The sequence below is a fragment of the Cynocephalus volans genome, chromosome 16 (assembly GCF_027409185.1).
Source record: "Cynocephalus volans isolate mCynVol1 chromosome 16, mCynVol1.pri, whole genome shotgun sequence".
Lineage (NCBI taxonomy): Eukaryota > Metazoa > Chordata > Mammalia > Dermoptera > Cynocephalidae > Cynocephalus > Cynocephalus volans.
Window position 1 is genome coordinate 56,621,579 of NC_084475.1, and position 18,398 is coordinate 56,639,976.

The window sequence follows — 18,398 nt, forward strand, 5'->3', positions numbered from 1 at the left end:
AGTTAGTGACTTACTAGTAACTTCCTATAAATAAAATTTCAATATGTTTGCCAATATCTGTTATATATAAACCTTCAATGTGTAATTTTAGATCTACTAGTGGATAAATAAAAGTAAAAAGCATATATTTTTCAAAAGCACAATATTCCTCTTTATGTACATTATATATTATCTAGTTACATTAGCATTTAAAAAACACATTCTAATATAACTGCACTAGAAAAGGTAACTGTGGTAACAATAAGGACCATTTCTTCTAGTTGAAGGAATTATTGCAAATCTCTACCCTTTTTGCTCTTTAAAATCTTAGGGTAGCTAGGAATACATGCCCACCGGTCACAAATTTCTCCTGGGAGCAGATATTCTAATAACAATCAACAATTACAATGGTAAAGCGAAAAGAAATGGGAAAGTTAATGTGGAAAAAAAATTAATCTTTCCTTTATAATAAGTTAGGTAGTTTGTGTTTTACTTTAGTGGTATTTTTATTTTGGTTTTGGTGAAGAGAAAGGAAGAAAACATTAGAAGATTAATCCTAAGAAAACACTGCCCTTTTTTCATCCTTCACTCCTATGCTGCATTTAAAAAAATCTTGCAGTACATATAAAAGGAAGAATTAAATATTTTAAATTGTATTTGAAAAAGAAAATTTACATATACTATAAGGTTTATCAACTTTTGTAAAACCTGAAGAATTAAATTCAGATTTGGTTAGTACTGCTTAAAAGTAAAAATTTTAATAAACATCTGAAATTTCCCATAAATTAAAATATGTAACACTGTCAGTACTAAAAGAAATTATGTACGATTATTTCATCCCAATCACTGCCTTTTGAGCTTAATAACAAAAGCATTTAAAGAAATCCCTGTGGAAACCTAATTTGAAAGTAAACATGCTTTAAAACTTAAATATAGATCTTGTATTAGTCCCACAACAGGATCAAGAACACTATTAAAATAAAGCCTGGGGCACATTATGATGCCTAAGATTGGTGGGTGGATTTTAATTGACTTGAAGACTGTCATAGTTCTATTATCATAAAACCTGTAACGCATTTCCAGCATGGAGGACCCATCTGTGCCCACCATCCATCTGTTTAGACATGATTGGCAAAGTGGTAGGGAACTCGCAGTGGTTGCCTCTGCCTGAAAGGAATAAACCACAGGATCTTCCAACGAGTGCCAAAAACTTCTGAGAAGGTCTGCTGCCATGGCTTTCGGGGCCTCGATCTACAGAAGACAGCATTATTAGTGAAAGACAGCACTCCCATGGTGCACTTCAGTCAGCTAAAACAATACAGATTGGCTGGGGATCCATTACTGGACTCTGATGAATTGTGTCCCAGCATCACAAATACAGCTTTTCTTTCATTATGGCATGCAGCTGAGTTTTAATTCTCGATAGCAGATATTGTATCTGTGTCGTCAATCAACCTAAGGCAACTTTTGAAGCAAAGAGAATCTCAGGATTAACAGAATGTCTGTCAACAACACAGTAGCAAATCTCTTTTGATGTACTTTGAGGAGAAATAATTTAACTTACTTTAGTTAGACAAGGAACAAGAATGATCAGTACTTATTTTGTTTGAAACTATCATGGCTGGAAGACCCCTACTGTAAGTTTAGGGCATGGTTGTCTAGCTCAGGTCTTAGAAAAGGCACCAAGAAAAAGCCATCCTTATATTATCTTTTTTCTATATACACACATTTCTCAAATGTGACCAGTTGTTTCAATTTTTAAATAAGAATACTATACACTCCACTTTTATACTTACATTTCTTCACAACAGTTTGACATCTTTTCAATAGATGTTGTATCCTATTAAAAATAAAAAAATTATATTCAGAAGTAACAAAGTTATCAAGTCTTTATTCTACAACTACTTAATAACGTTTTTAATCCTATTAAGAGAATATTTTGGAAATTTAAACAGTTTTTACATGGGTATTAAGAATTTTAAATTATCTACATAAATAGCTAAAATTCCCTGGGAAAAACAGAATCAACTCTACATTATGCCAAAAAACAAAAAAAATTATACAAAACCTCACAAAAAGTGTGGGAGTACCACTTCATTAAAATATAAACTTTTATTATATGTGCTTTCTTGATAATTCTTTTAAAAATCTGGAATATATTTTCAATTAAACTGTCAGTGAATATGCATTACAAAATAAATAGTAAAAGGACACATGAAAAATACTAATGAACAGAAAACTGCCAAGAGTGTTTCTGGTTCTGGATTTCTGTAGCTAACAACAAAACTCAACAATTTTTTGAGTTTTATGAATTTGCCATATTACAATATCTATTGCTCTGAAAACTAAAGTTAACTAATTAGTGTTCTTTGGTAGAAACTATTTCCTTTTTTAACATAAAAATTACTTTTTATAATAATATAATTTCTTATTGTGTGTTTTCTATAAATCTCTAACACAAATATCTAAGAAAAACAATTCAACCAACAAAAGCAGCTTCTAGAAATGCTGGTTTAATTTGGATTAACAGAAGATCTATACTTAGATTAATAAGTTGTTATGATAAGTAATATCCAACTAATAAAAACACAAATTACACAATCTTACTTTTAAGGTATATATACTTTAAATATGCTTTAAAGCACTAAAAAAGAATATAGTCCTTCAAATATATAAAAAAGTTTGAGAAGTTTTCCTCTTCTTATCTCTTTACCTTAATACCTCACTCACATATGAAGATGGACTGTACTATTATTAAGCAGTACTATTCATGCAAATACTTGTGGCTGCAACTCAAATCCCAAGAACTTATATGGTTGTAGAATTTTTTTTCTTTCTTTTTTTTTTTTTTTTTTTTGTCTTTTTCGTGACCGGTACTCAGCCAGTGAGTGCACCGGCCATTCCTATATAGGATCCGAACCCGCAGCGGGAGCGTCGCTGTGCTCCCAGCGCCGCACTCTCCCGAGTGCGCCACGGGCTCGGCCCAGAATTTTTTTTTCAATGAGGCTAATGAACAGCATCTTTACTTTAACAAATTCTTTACAGATTTTATATGAATAAATAGCTCATAATACTAAGTTCTCATATATGAAACGTTGAATAATTACAGTTAGCCTATAAAAGGGAAAGTTAATCTATTTTTAAGATGACTAGTAACCAATAACAGAGCTTCATTTATAGACTTTTCCAGAATTTGTGAAAAATTACAGATTAGCTACATATTCTATATACATTAGTTTTCCTATCATGCTTTGGAATTCACATTATACAATGACAATTCTAGTTATACTCAACCTTTCTCAGCTTAGTCGCATAATTTCCTCAAAACAATATTTTACTTTACAAAAACACAGTCTGCAAATACATGAGAACATTGATAAAGGACTTAGAGGAAACCTGAGCCTCAGATTCTACATCTGTAAAGGAAGTGAATAAAGTTATTTTAACAGTTTCTTAGAGTCTGATGGTGACAGGTCGTTCCAGAGCAATTAACACAGTTTGTGCAAAAAATACAAAGGAAAAGATAGGACAGAAGTCAAGGAGTGCTGTTACAAAAGGCGTATGAATGGCCTAAAATCACAGTTATGGGTAACACTTCAAAATTGGAAACTATCTCAGGATAAGAAAGTCAACTGCCAGATCAGACTACTAATCTGATATAATTTAATTTACTAGAAATTTACCACTACAGCCTTGAAGAATTTGTGGCATTAAAATAATCAAGTTTCAAGACTTCAGACTTAGATTTAATATAGAAAAAGTTCCTTATTTTCAAATGTTTTTGACACCTTTCTAGAATCTGTTTCAGGACATAACTAGAAAACTACCTATTAAATCATCAGAAGCAGATGATTATTCTTTCAAAAAATGTTATGTTTACCATCACTTTATGAACAGGATTTATGAGGCTGGCCAAAACAGGCTACTATTTTTCTCCAGAAATGGCAAATGTTCATCTCTGTGAAACTCAGCTATCTAGAACACTAAGAAAAGAGTACAACTTGTATTTGAGTAGCTAAACATGTCATCAAGTTTTTGCACTGGCACTTATACAACATACTCAAAGCAACACAAATTTTCACACTATCACATTCACAAGCAGGATAGAAACAGCAAACTAGAAGAGGAGAAAGGTTCCTACTGCCAGGAATACTGAAAACCACAAGTTACTCAAGTGCTAAAATTAGGTTTAGTACACTTTGTTTTGTTTTATAAAGCAGAGAAATATGTGATTTAAAAAAAATACACTAAAAGTAATAAGAATAATTGGTAGGGATAATTTCATTCAATATAAAAGACTCAAAACCTTTAGTGCCCATCATGAAAGTACCAATAAGATAACTGCTATCTTCAAGGAGTATAAATACAATTTATAAATGCCTAGGTATATGTAAAACCTAGCTATCCAGAAAAGTTAATTCCTCCAGGAATAAGAAACAAGTTTTTGCTGTGTGTTGCCTACAATTAGGATATCTTATTTCCAGACTAATATTTATGTCTTAATTATAGTCTAGTAATCAAAACATCTAAGACTTTCATCAGTCTGTGTAACTAAGATATATATGAGAACACTTCACAACTTTAAAAACTGGAAATTTTGTGTGTGTGTTTTTTTTTTTTTTTTTAAGAATAAACTAGAAACAACAAGACTTACAGAAATACAGGTCTCACCTATTTTATTAACCAATACTTTATCTTCTCCTGATGGCTGGTCTTACACTAATAAATGATCTTTCAGGTTCAGTCTAAAAAAATATGTTTTATTATAAAAGATAACTGTATCTTAATAAGATTATACCTGGAAGGGGTGGTGGAGTTCCTAGCAGAAAGGGAAAGAGAGGCATTTATTGGCTGGATGTTAGAAAAACTGGAGGAGGCAGGGATAAATTCTTGGTGACAAGAATTTATCACCAGAGGTTTCCTGGTTAACAGACCTGAGAACCCAGTCCTCTTGGTATAGATAGCTTGATGATATAACCCATCCAACTAACTCATCCTGCTTTGGGTTCATTCTCATCAAGCAACACTTTGCCACATATGTTGTACAGGAGAAAGAATGTGCTGAAGAGTCATTTGCCACACCTGACAATCGTACATAAAGAAATGAACAACCCAGTTTATATGACTATCTCTTCTAAGTCTGGAAGTAAGAGACAATGCCTCGGCATGATTAACTCTGGAAACAGTTTCAAAATCTAGACCCGCCAAACTGAAGACTTGATGAAAACAAGAATATTCTATCAGTCAGACTCCTCGAAGACAGTCCAACCTAACTTCAATGATTGCCTGCACTCTTTATTCTTATTGTACATGTTCAGTGACTCTATGTTGACTTAATCTAGAGTTTAAAACAGTATTCAGAAAAATTCTTCACAATTTGAAATTATATACATGTATTATCTATTACTAATTTCTATTAATTCTAAGAAAGATTTTTGCTTGACTTCTTAGCATCTCTGATCAGAACACAAACAGCAGCTCATTTAACTTTGAATTTAAATTTTTCTGTAGCAGATACCAGCATACATTGTACAAAATGGCTAACTTAAAATATATTTGCAACACTAAACTAACTGAACATGGACAGAAACAGCATGATTTCTTATTTTTAATTATTCTTTTTTTGTGTGATCAAAAGAGAGAAAATGTCCTGTTACACTTAGCTCTCTCTTCTCCTTTGAAGCCAGAACTATTTTCCTCATTTGAAATGAACGGTTCCTTGAGCATCCATCTCCAACAGAACACCAGCCATGTCTTTGATTAGGGATCTGAAGTTCACATAAACATTTAATCAATCATGGAACTAATGTGAGAGGGCAGCAGATATTAATTACATTTGGAGCCACTGAAATCTCTTTCTAAAATAATGCCACACTTCTTTTCATTGAGCCACTTTCTGGCTGCATAACCTTAAGAAAATTAATAAAACTCTGAACCTCAATTTCCAAATAATAGTGCTTACGTCATGGGTTTTTGTGGGGATTAGAAGAGTTAATACATGTTAAAGCCCATAATAACTCCTCAGTAAACGGTAATCCTAGTTTTTATTAAGACTGCCTACTAAACACTTTGAGAGGGCTTGTAGTATATCACAAATACATCGAATGTAACTTTTCACAATTGTGTTTAAATAATCAAAAAAGCAGTTTTATAATGAAAAAATGATGGAGACTAGGAGACTACACATATAAAATCCTATGCCCACATGCAGCTTATAATCCAGCTGAAAAAATAAGTCCTAAGTACATAAACCATGAGTCATTTATTCATTTATCCATCTATCTAAAATTTACTAAGTAACTATTACAGTCCTTAGCATCAAGGAGCTTATAGCTTACTTCAAGTATACAAGAAATAACTATAAAGGAATATACAGAGGAAGGCCAGAGAGGATGATTATATACAATAATGTGTTACATAAGTAAGTCTTACACTAACTAGAATATTTGAAACAGCTGAAAAATTATGTTTACAACCAGCACTCAAATTCAGCTACTCTTATGTTTTTAACACCAAAATTATACTTTTAGTAAGATTTTTGGTTATCCGTAGAATTTAGACAGACATTTAACATCCCTCTGGCTGGGATTTGGGTAACAACTAATATATCAATAGAATGTGACAGAGAGAATCACTGTGGCAAAAGATTACAAGTGAACTTTAAGATTCACTGCTTTCTCCAATCCCTTAATGTTTTAAGGTTAGATTAAATATTCATGTGAATTTAGATCATGAGATAATAAAATTAATGTCTCGGGAAAATTACAAGTAAAAGGAAAACTCACAAATGTTTGAGTTTACCAAAAAAAAAAAAAAAAGTATCTATTTAGTCACTCAAGCAATTAGTAATGTTTGAAGAAAATTAAAATATACTATCCTACTGAAAAAAATTATAGAAACAGATTTAAATTGTTTTCAATTACTTTTAATTTTATCAGAAATATTTCCAAGCAGTTTATTACACTGAGCAAAAAAGAAATGATGCAATATAAACATACTTTTACACAGAAACATGTTTATGTTAAAAAGCAATCCAATTCTACACATAATAATTCTGATGACAGGAGCAACTTGGGTGATGATTTTTTTTAAAGAATGTTTTTATATTGGCATAAAAATGGTAACCTAGTATTTAAACTAATGTCTTGGTGAGGTGGAATCTAGTTTCTACAAAGTTCTTTATTATATCCAAAATCCAAAGAAATTTTAATCCAAATCAAAGAAATTTTATGACATTAAAATCATATAAGAAAAAAAAGTGACACCTTAAATTTTAACGATTTTTCTCGGTTTTTGAAAAGCTACTGAGAAAAATATTTTATATAATATTATACTCAGAAATATATTAGAAATACAATTTTTAATTAAACAAAAATATAATGCAGAAAGGAAAACAAAAAATGCTACACACAGCTCCCTTTACAGAAATATAAGTGAGCTAGGTTCAGCATAATTAGCAATGTTTTCCATATCTGTAATCTGACTTGGAGTTGAGTAGACCAAACATACTTTGTACAGAGATTGTACTGAATGCTGCTAATTTACCACACTGACTCTGTGAGATACCTGGCAATATTTAATTATAAGGATTAATAATATAAATAGTACATTTCTGGGTGCATTTAGAAGGAATGTAAATCCAATAATTGATTAAAGAAATGCTATTTAATAGATAATCTCCTTTAAATTGATGTAACATTTTAAACATAAAATACTTTTCATTGCATAAGATAACCAAGTTAAAATTAAGTGACCCCTGCATTTGTGATTCTTTCTGTATTTATTTATATAAACATTAACTCTGCAAGTTGAACATGGGCCTGTATTTATGGGGGAAAATATTTTCCTCTTTGAATCTGAAAAGCATTGTTTTAAGCTATCTTTAGCTTTAGTAATTCAAATATAATCAAAGTTCAATAGTACCTGTGAGACCAAATGAAAAATATCACTAACTTTGTCTTTGAGAATTTAAAGCCTTTTACAAAACTACACCTAAATACCTCTTACTCACCCTACCCCCAACCTCACAACTGAGAAAAACACTAAGCTACAAAGACACCATCAAAAGCTTACGTTATTACATAAACACAGTGCCCAGAAAACAAAAATGCTTGTATACAAAATTTAGATAAACTGTCAGAGCAGTGTCACAGTACATAATAGCTAACTGTCAGAACCTCACCAGAATGCGCCCTACCAGCTGTTACAACACTTCTTGATTAATTCTGTCCATGCCCAGTGACTGAAAACACAACACTATCACCCAGTACTGTTAGTATTGGTGCTAATCAGAATGGACATTATTCTTGCTTGTATGTGAACTACTGCTCAATAATTCTGACAACATCAATAACATTATTAATAACATCACTATCCATTTCATTCAGAAACAGCCAAAAAAAAGAGGCTAAACAGTCTAAGTAAGGAATAATTAGAATAACCTGTTCCCCTAATAAAAAAGAATGCCTCACAGCAGATTGTTCTGAAAACATTTTAACTTCAATATTAACTTTAGTAAAAAGGCACAAAATGCATAATTTAATCCTGTTTAAAATTAAATCTAAAAATAATCAAAGGTAATCCTTTAGGACTGGGCTTTAGATTAGTCTAACAGAAACATCTGGTTATACTGAGGTCTTTTAACTTTGGAAATAAGATTAGAAATCCACAATTTTTAAGTTTAAGTAATTTCTAATTATTTTTTCTGGGTCACAGATAATCTACTTTTGCTAGGTCTAAAATGACATCAGATTATCATTGCTATGATTATCCTGTTACCATGTACTATCAATAAAAAGATGTGATTTTTCCTCTTATACACGAGAGAAATTATTTATTTATTCCAACTAAGAATAAATAATGGGGAAAAAATACTGAGAATGGATACTCTGCTTCCCCAAAATTTCAAGCCACACCTAAAAAGAGATAGCATTTGTTTTGCTTGTTTGTTCTCTAACAGGCCTATATGAGGGTACTTCAAGTTCATAGAAAAATAGAATTAAAAGATAATATGAATCTTTCCATAAATTTTTGAAGACCCTTCATATTCAAGCTATGTGATTACATAGTTTATTTAATGAAATGACACCTCTACTAGAGTTTTCCCAAAATGCTTCATGGATCTTTGAGGTGCAGGAGCAGGGGAAGGAGAAGACGTTACTGGAAGGATTAAATTTAAAGTGATTCTCTCTCTCACTCTTTTCTTTCTTATACTACCTGACAAATTTATCACTTCTTTCACAGTGTAAGAGAGAGCCATGGATTCAGATTATGGCAAAAATATGTCCAGTGGGATATTTCCTGTAGGTAATCTTAATATTATCATAAAATAAAACACAAAATGTATTTTATAAAGTAAACATAATCTATATTTTTAATTTTAATTAAAATACTATATATTGTTTTGTTTAAATGCTAATAATTCATAAGATTTAAAATTACACAGTGAATGCATAACAGCCTTAATTAAGCATTTAAAAACCTTAAATCAATGTGGGGAGGAATACATTCTGGAAACCCTTTATTTTATTTTTTTTAATCCAGAAAGAATAGTGCTTGGGGTTTACTATGAAAGCCCAGGTAAATGGAATTAAAATTTACTGTAAATTTTAAAAGTATTTGTGTTCAACAGGAACTATAGTGACTAAAAATTAGACTAACAAATAGAATATATTCTCTTTCTTAATACTTGCATTCTTTTTGAATGTTTCACAAATGTATAATTTCTATAGACATAAGCCTTGTCTAATACAGTGTTCTGAGAGGTACTATATGTATATACAGAAAGAAATGAAACATTTGGAGAGAGCATTATTTAACAAATGTGGTCCTTACTCAGCTTTAGAAATATCACATCATAACTCAATCTCCCTGTCTTTATACAATGAAATGTTCAATATTATAACAAAAAAGAAAACTGCAATTTGAGAATATTAACTTAGTAGAATGGAATAGAGTTAGGATGAAACGTGATATACACCCTTTAAAACCAACAAAAACAATAAATAAGTTATGTCCATCTCAGAAGAGAAAATGCTAACATTTTTAGAATAGAAATCCTCAAAAGATCTTGAAACCTTTGCTACCAAACCCTACTCTCTGAGACTAATGGGGCTGTTAGGCAGCAAGAAAACTGTTACTCTCAGCTATAAATCCCTGATGGCCCTCTTAAACAACTTGTACTCTTAGCAGTGATGTTCCCAAATGCATGAATTTGGGGAAATGTGAAAAATCCTGTTACAGGGATATAAGTATATATGAATGATTTTGGTTATTTCAAAAGTGGAAATTCAAAAGATGCAAACATAATCTGGCAATTTTGACAGAAGTTATGGACTAGAAGTTCATTATTATAAAGTATTTATGAACTACCATATAAGTAGAGAAAAAGATTTTAGGGAAAGACTTGCTCTCATCCTTGGTATTGTTACTAATATCACATTATTTATCATCATCATCATCATTAGTAGAGAAATCACAAGGAATATTAGAAAAATATATCATGCTGAATAATAAAAATACATATTCAGACATTTTACAAATTTCCATTAATAGTCAATAAGCACATGAAGAAGTGTTCAACATCATTAGTCATCAGGGAAATGCAAATTAAAACAAGATACAATTACAATTAAAATCCACCAGAATAACTATAAAAGACTGACAAAACAAATGTTTACAAGCATGTGAAGCAACAAGAATTTTCATATATTGTTAGTGGGAGTGCAAAATGGTACAACCTTTTGAATAAAAGGGCTGGTAGTTTCTCATAAAAGATAAACCGCTCTCATGTGACCCAGCAACTCCACTTCTAGAACATGTTCATCACCCCATAAAAGAAACCCTATACCCTTTAGCTATCATCCCCAGCCCCCCAGCCCTAGGCAACCAGTAATCTATTTCCTGTCTCTGTAGATCTGCCTATGCTGGACATTTCATATAAATGGAATCATCATACAAACATGGTTTTCTTTCATTAAGCATAATGTTTTCAAGGTTCATCTATGTTACAGCATGTATCAGTACTTCATTTCTTTTCATATTTATATTTTCATGGCTGAATAATATTCCACTGTATGGATATACCGCATTTTACATATCCATTCATCAAATAATGGAAATTTAGATTGCTTTCATTTTCAGGCTATTATGAATACAATGCTGCTATAAATACACACGTGCAAGTTTTTGTGTAGACGTACATTTTCATTTCTCTTGGGTATATACCTAGGAGTGGAACTGCTAAGTCTAATGATAACTCTATGTTCAACTTTTTAAAGAACTGCCAAACTCTTTTCTAAAGTGGCCGTACCATTTTATGTTCAAACTAGCAGCACAGGACGAGGGTTCTGATTCCTCTACATTCTTGCCAACAGTTACTGTCTGCCTTTTTAATTATAGATGTCCTAGTGGGTTTGAAGTAGTACCTCAACCTCATCATGATTTTGATTTGCATGTCCCTGATGACTAATGAGGTTGAACATATTTCCATGTGTTTATTTTTATTTGTATATCTTCTTTGGAGAAATCCTTTGACCATGTTTTAATTGGTTTGTCTTATCACTGAGTTCATTATATATTTTAGATACAAGTCCCTTGTCAGATACACGATTTGTGAATATTTTCTCTCACTAAGTTGTCTTTTCACTTTCTTGATAGTGTCCTTTGAAGCACAAAAGTTTATAATTTTGATTAAGTCCATTTTATCTATTTTTTCCTTTGGTGGTTTGAGCTTCTGGTGTCCTATCTAAGACACCATTGCCTAATTCAAGGCCACCAAAATTTACTCCTATGTTTTCTACTAGGAGTTTTATCATTTTAGCTCTTACATTTAGGACCATGATCCATTTTGAGTTAATTTGTTTAAACAGTGAAAAGTAGGAGTCCAACCAGCAACATTTGTTGAAAAGACAATTCTTTCCTCCATTGAATAGTCTTTGCACCCTTGCTGAAAATCAACTGAAAATATATACATATACACACACACATATATATATTTCTGGACTCAATTCTATTTCATTTTTCTATGTCTACTCTTATATGCCAGTAGTACACTCTCTTGATGCTTTATAGAAGTTTTGATGCATTTTTTCCTACTATATTTTTTTCACTGTATATATTCTGATAAACATTTTTGTACACCATACATATGTTACATATACTATAATGCTGGAGACCTTTTGAACATACATGTTTACATACATGCACATAAATAGCCTCTACAAAATGGTGTGAAAAAATTACTTAGTCCTATGTAAGTATTAATAAAAAAGGGAAATAAATAAGTAAATATTATTCATAAGTATATTTTTATGTAAAAGTATAAAAAATAGATATGACATTATTTCAAGATTTTTTCATATCAAATATCATAAAACAAGGAGCTGTCAGTCACCTTTCAGACATCCCAGATAAACAACGGCAATCACTTAAGTTAGTTTGCACATCGATATATACAAGCAAAAAAAAAAAAGACTTAATTACTAATAAGATGTTTCTACCAGCAACTCCATTTTGGGGAGTTTACCCTAAATAAATAGTTTAAAGAAAAAAAAGATGTTAAAAGTAGTATTAATTGTAACAGAAAAATGGTTATACATTGAATGCCAATCAACAGGAAAATGTTTAATTAAAATATGATGTATTCACTAAACAGGGTATATGCAGCTGTTAAAAGTATAAACACAAAGTCTGTAGGCATATAAAAAATACTCTGTTAATTTTTAAAAGCAGGATACAAAATTGTACGTACACTCTGTACCTGTTTATAATTACTTTAAAATTACACAGGCATATGAAAATGGAAATATGTAAAAAATTATGGGTAATTTTCTCCTTTGATTTCTAAACTTTCTGTAACTCTTGAATTAAGTTCATAATTAGATAATATGTTCATAAATACATTACTTTACATTAAAAATACACTTACTGTGATGATGCCAATTAGTTGAGTATAAAAGAGTCCAGTTATTCCAACTAACATAGTAATGCCCATAAAGGCAGCTAGTCTCATTATGGCCAATTCATGTCTAACAACAAAGAGGTCCTGTAAAGGAAAAGAAAAAGAAAGCCTTAAAAACAATCTGAAGAGTTGCTTATAGTTGTAATAATAATCCAGAATTGAGTTATAACAACATATCCTTCTTATTATCTTAAAAGAACTACCTCCCCTTCTTTGAATCTGTTCCACTTAATCAATAGATGAAAATTTGAAAATTTCAAACCTAACTTTTAACTTACAAAAGCAAGCCGAAAAATATAGGATTTCACTACTTTATTATGTCAAACCTCAATCTCAGGGTTGCAAGTTAACCATGTTCATTTGTTTTTTCATCTACTTGTGGCAAAACAAAACAAAACATGGATGGCGTATAATCTTTAGTCTTCAAAGGAAATTTTATTACTGTATTGCTAAAAAGTTTGAATGCAGAAGCATAACTCATATTATTAAAGTTCAAGTGATCAAAATACAAAGAAATTATGTACCTTCGTCAAAATAAGATGAAAACACACAAAATGGGATTATAAGGACAGGTCTCTTTAAGGCTGCTTCATTCATTCTTCTATCCAATCACCCAACCACCACTGCTAAGCACTATACTACGTAGCAGAAATGTAAAAATGATAAAAGATATGGTCCATGCTCTCATTAAGTATGCAGTTTATTTAGAGAGGGTAAGCCCAACTGTGCAAAACTCCAAAACAATGTGACATATGCCATAATGGGTACATGCACAGGGTACTGTAGAAGTATAAAAGAATGCCCAGACAGGAGGGAGAAATGGAAATGCTGTGAGAGAAAGATAATTTTCTGGTTCAGGACATGAAAATGAGGGTCCTGAAACTGAACCAAACATACTGTGGTGGAAGGACAGAAAACAAGCATTTCATTCACTCTCACTGTTAAAAATCAAACAGATCAGAGGGAGGGAGGGAGTCAAAAACTAAGACTTCTCCTGGAAATCTGTTGTTACTAAGCTTTGGAATAAAAAAGCCACAGTGGATTAAAGCAACAGGTAGATGGAAAGAATCCCCAAAACACAACCACCCACTTGCTTTCTTTCACAATGGTTAAGGATTAAAGGTATCCTGGTAGCAAAACCAGAAACAAGGAGGTCATGAAGATAACGCACTTGCTTGAAACAAAAGAACTGGGGCTTTTCTGTGTCTCACCTTAATCAACCACCAGATTCAAGCAAAAATCTGACTCCACACCCAAATTACCTATTCATTAGCCTAGAAAAACTTAAAATTCACCAAGACACTTAAGATGTTATGTAGTAGTCAAATATCAGGAGGTCATTTCAAAACTGCAGTAAAAAGAGCTAATTCAGAATCCTTATAAAACATATAAAAATGAAGTGATGGAGGGGATGCAAATGATAAAATAAATTAAGTACAGTAAGTTCTGTTTCAAAACACAAATTTGGGGCCAGCCCCGTGGCTCACTCGGGAGAGTGCGGAGCTGGGAGCGCTGAGGCCGCAGGTTCGGATCCTATATAGGGATGGTCGGTGCGCTCACTGGCTGAGCGTGGTGCTGACGAGGCAGTGCTAAGGTGGGTTGCGATCCCCTTACCGGTAAGAAAAAAAAAAACCACAAATTTGTTCCACATCACTGACACATTAAGGAACAATTTGAGCACAGCAAGAAATTTGTTTCTTAATGCATGACTTTTATCTGCCAGAAACCCTAGGTCAACCAGAAAACTGAACCCAGCTGAACCAAGCCCTGAAGGAAAATACGCAAAACACACACACCCATCAAACATTCACCAGCTTCCTCAGTTTATCACGTGTGATGAGCCACACCCATCCACATCTGGTATTACAACATTCCCTACAATTTCAGAGGCCCTTCCTCCTTCACTTCACAGTATCTGACATTCTGCAACCTTTTTTTTTTTTTTTTTTTTTTTTTTGTCTTTTTCGTGACCAGCGCTCAGCCAGTGAGCCCACCAGACATTCCCATATAGGATCCGAACCTGCGGCGGGAGCGTGACTGCGCTCCCCGCACTCTCCCGCTCCGGCCTGGCCCAGACATTCTGCAACCTTTCTGATGCTCACTTCCACAAGAAAACTTAAGGTCTCTTTCAAAGTCAAGTGCTATATTTACCATAGTATTTATGTATTTCTTAACAATTTCAAAGGCATAAAACTGTTCTGCTATTTTTATTAGGTTCCTATCCTTTTAAATGTCACAAAGTTTTTGAGTATTGTGCTCCCATTTTCCCATAAGCTCTGTGGTTTTATTGCATGGTTTTACATAGTGAATTGATTTTTAGGAATGCATATACTGCATTACAGCAGAGCTTACAGTAGTAAAATTACCATATATGACCAAATAAAAGTCATCCTGTCTTCTCCCAGAGAAAAGATTTTCAAAAAAATTTCTGGCCAACTACAATTTACAAATGTCAGGGATGGAGATGAGACTAAAAGATCTACTTATAATATTACATTTATTCATTTAGTTATACATTTAAAGTATTTATGTAAAATAGTAAAAAGCTTTAATCTAGAAACTGCTTTTTATCACTTTCAGATTTTCAAAAAATAATTGTATTCCAAGTTCACATATGTATAATTAACATCATCAGCACTAAATCTGTATTTTGAGTTATTTAACACTCCAGAGCATATCTTTACTTCTGTCTTAGATTTTTTTAAATATAGTACTTTTTGAATCCAAAAATTGGGTTATCCAAACCACAAAAACCATTTGCTATTCAAGATCATTACTACATAATCAGTGTTATGGGTGGAATCGTGTCAGCTCCAAAATTCATATGTTGAAACCCTAACCCCTAGTACCTCAGAACGTGACTGTATTTGGAGACAGGGCCTTTAAGGTAGTGATTATGTTAAAATGAGTCCCTTAGGGTGGGCACTAATCCAATCTGACTGGTGTCCTTGTGAGAAGAGGAAACCTGGACACACAAAGACACAAGGGATGCTCCCACACAAAGAAAAGACGATGTCAGGACATAGAGAGAAGGTGGCCAACTGCAAGCCAAGGAGAGAGGCCCCAACAGAAACCACACCTGCCAACATCTTGATCTTGGACTTCCAAGTCATTAGAACTGTGATAAATGAATTTCTATTGTTTAAGCCACCCAGTGTGTGGGTATTTTATTATGGCAGCACTAGCTAACTTATAAAATCAGTAACTACATTTTTTGTTTTCATTTCTCCCCATTTTTTAAGAAATGTGCATATATACAGATAAATGTATAAAACATACTTTCAGTTTAAAGAAAAGTAACATCCTCTCAAGAATGAGAACATTTGAAACCACCAAGCATCCTGTGCATTCCTTCCCCATCACAATCTCTCTCTCTCAACCCTACCCTAAGGGTAAATATTCATTCTGATTCACTCTTCACACATTTTGGATACTACTATGTTTCAATTGCATATTGCAAATATCTCTTCTCACTCTGAGACTATCTGTTCACTCTCTTAATGGCATCTTCTGATAAACCCAAGTTCTTAATTTTAATGTAGTACAATTTATCAATCTTCTCCTTTAGTGCTTTTTATATCCTGTTTAAGCAATCTTTCCTGGGCCGGCCCCGTGGCTCACTCAGGAGAGTGTGACGCTGATAGCACTCAGGCCACAGGTTCGGATCCTATATAGGGATGGCTGGTGCGCTCACTGGCTCAGCGTGTTGCGGACAACACCAAGCCAAAGGTTGCGATCCCCTTACCGGTCAAAAAAAAAAAAAAAGAAATCTTTCCCAACCCTGAAGTATTAATGACATTCTCTCATATTATCTTCTAAACCCTTTAAAAGTTTTGTAAGTTTTGCTTTTCACATTTAGGTCACTAATCCACCTAGAATTAATGTTTATTTTTTTGTACCCAGTAAAAGAGATCTGAATTTACATTTACTGTATGGATATTCAGTTGCTACAGAAAGATTCATTTAAAAAGCTGTCCTTCCCTCAGTGATCAGAGTTCAAGTATCCATACATGCATGGGTTCTCTATTCTGCTCCCTTGGTTTGTTTGTTTATTCATGTACCAGTGACACAGGTCTTAGTTACTATGGGTTTGTAATAAGTCTTGCTACCTGGCAGGCCAAGTCACTCATCTTGTTCTTTTGCAAGAATATCTTGGATATTCTACATAATTTGTATTTCCATAAAAATTTTAAAGTTAGACTTTCAAGTTACAACACCATGGCATACATTCACATATAACATACTCTCTCCATTAAGTTTCATAGGTTTCCCCCAGAGGTCTTATAGTTGTTTTGGTCAAATTTAACTCAGGAACTTTCTGTTTTTTGATTCTATTATAAATGGCATTTGCTATTAATTTCATTGTCTAAAGGTTGGTTTGTAAGCATATAGAAACAGAATTAACTTTAAAAATTTTTTTTGTAGTCACACTTTTTAAATTTTCCGAAAACTTCAAAAGAATCTATAGATAAATTATTTACACAATTATATCATCTATGAGTAATGACAGTTTTATTTCTTTCCATATTTATACCTTTTCTTTCTTTTTCTTGCTTTACTGCATTAACTAGAGCTTCTAGCACTATGTTTAATAACAACAGTAGTAGTGGGCATCGATGCCTTCTCCCCCAACTTGCAAGGAAGGAAGTCAGCATTTCATCTTAGCATGTATAGGTGGTTGATTTTATGTTTTTATTTTTTGGAAAACTTTCATCTGATTAAAGAAGTTCTCTCCTAGTTCTAGTTTGCTAAGAGTTTATAACACGAATAAATACTGAATTTTATCTTTGTCTTCATACACTGAGATACTCATTTGAACTTTTTTTTCCCTAGTCTGTTAATGTGGTAAAACATACTGACTGATTTTTCTAATGCGAAAATAACCTTTTATTCCTAGGATAAACTCAATGTGGCCAAGCTAGTTATAAATAACCAGGAACAGTTTGCTAATATTTTGTTTAGGAGTTGTTCATCTATGTTCATAATCAGACTAATCTATAATTTTCTTACTTTCTTTTATTATCCTTGATAGACTAATTTTTAGTCCGTTTTGTGTTGCTATAACAGAAATACCTGAGACTGGGTGATTTATAATGGAAAGAGGTTTATTTGGCTTACAATTCTGGGACAGCTGCATCTGGCATGGGCCTCAGGCTGCTTCTACTCATGGTGGAGAGTTGGCAGGCAGCTGGTGGGTACAAGCAGATCACATGGCGACAGGAAGCAAGAGAGAGAGAAGGTGCCAGGGTCTTTTTAAGCAACAAGCTCTCGTGGGAACTAACCAAGAGAGAACTCACTCATTAATCCCCCATCCGCCAGGGAGAGCATTAATCCATTCATGAGAGATCCACCCCCATGACTCAATCAGTTTTCAACACTGCCACATTGGGGATCAAATTTCCACATGAGTTTTGGAGGGGACAGCACATCCAAACTCCATTAGATTAGAAAACCAAGA

The 18,398-nt window shown here is 32.8% G+C and overlaps 1 protein-coding gene across 2 annotated transcripts in view; it reads right to left on the reverse strand.

Moving 5' to 3' along the window:
- Positions 1 to 782: 782 nt before the first annotated feature.
- Positions 783 to 18,398, reverse strand: part of ZDHHC21 (zinc finger DHHC-type palmitoyltransferase 21) — a 58,325-nt gene continuing 40,709 nt past the window's right edge. For both annotated transcript variants that reach the window (XM_063081170.1, XM_063081169.1), the window contains 3 exons: positions 12,908 to 13,024; positions 1,776 to 1,819; positions 783 to 1,230 (listed from right to left, as the gene is read on the reverse strand). In XM_063081170.1, coding sequence (XP_062937240.1) covers positions 1,098 to 1,230; positions 1,776 to 1,819; positions 12,908 to 13,024 — 294 coding nt within the window. In that variant the 3' untranslated portion in view covers positions 783 to 1,097. The remainder of the gene's footprint in view (positions 1,231 to 1,775; positions 1,820 to 12,907; positions 13,025 to 18,398) is intronic.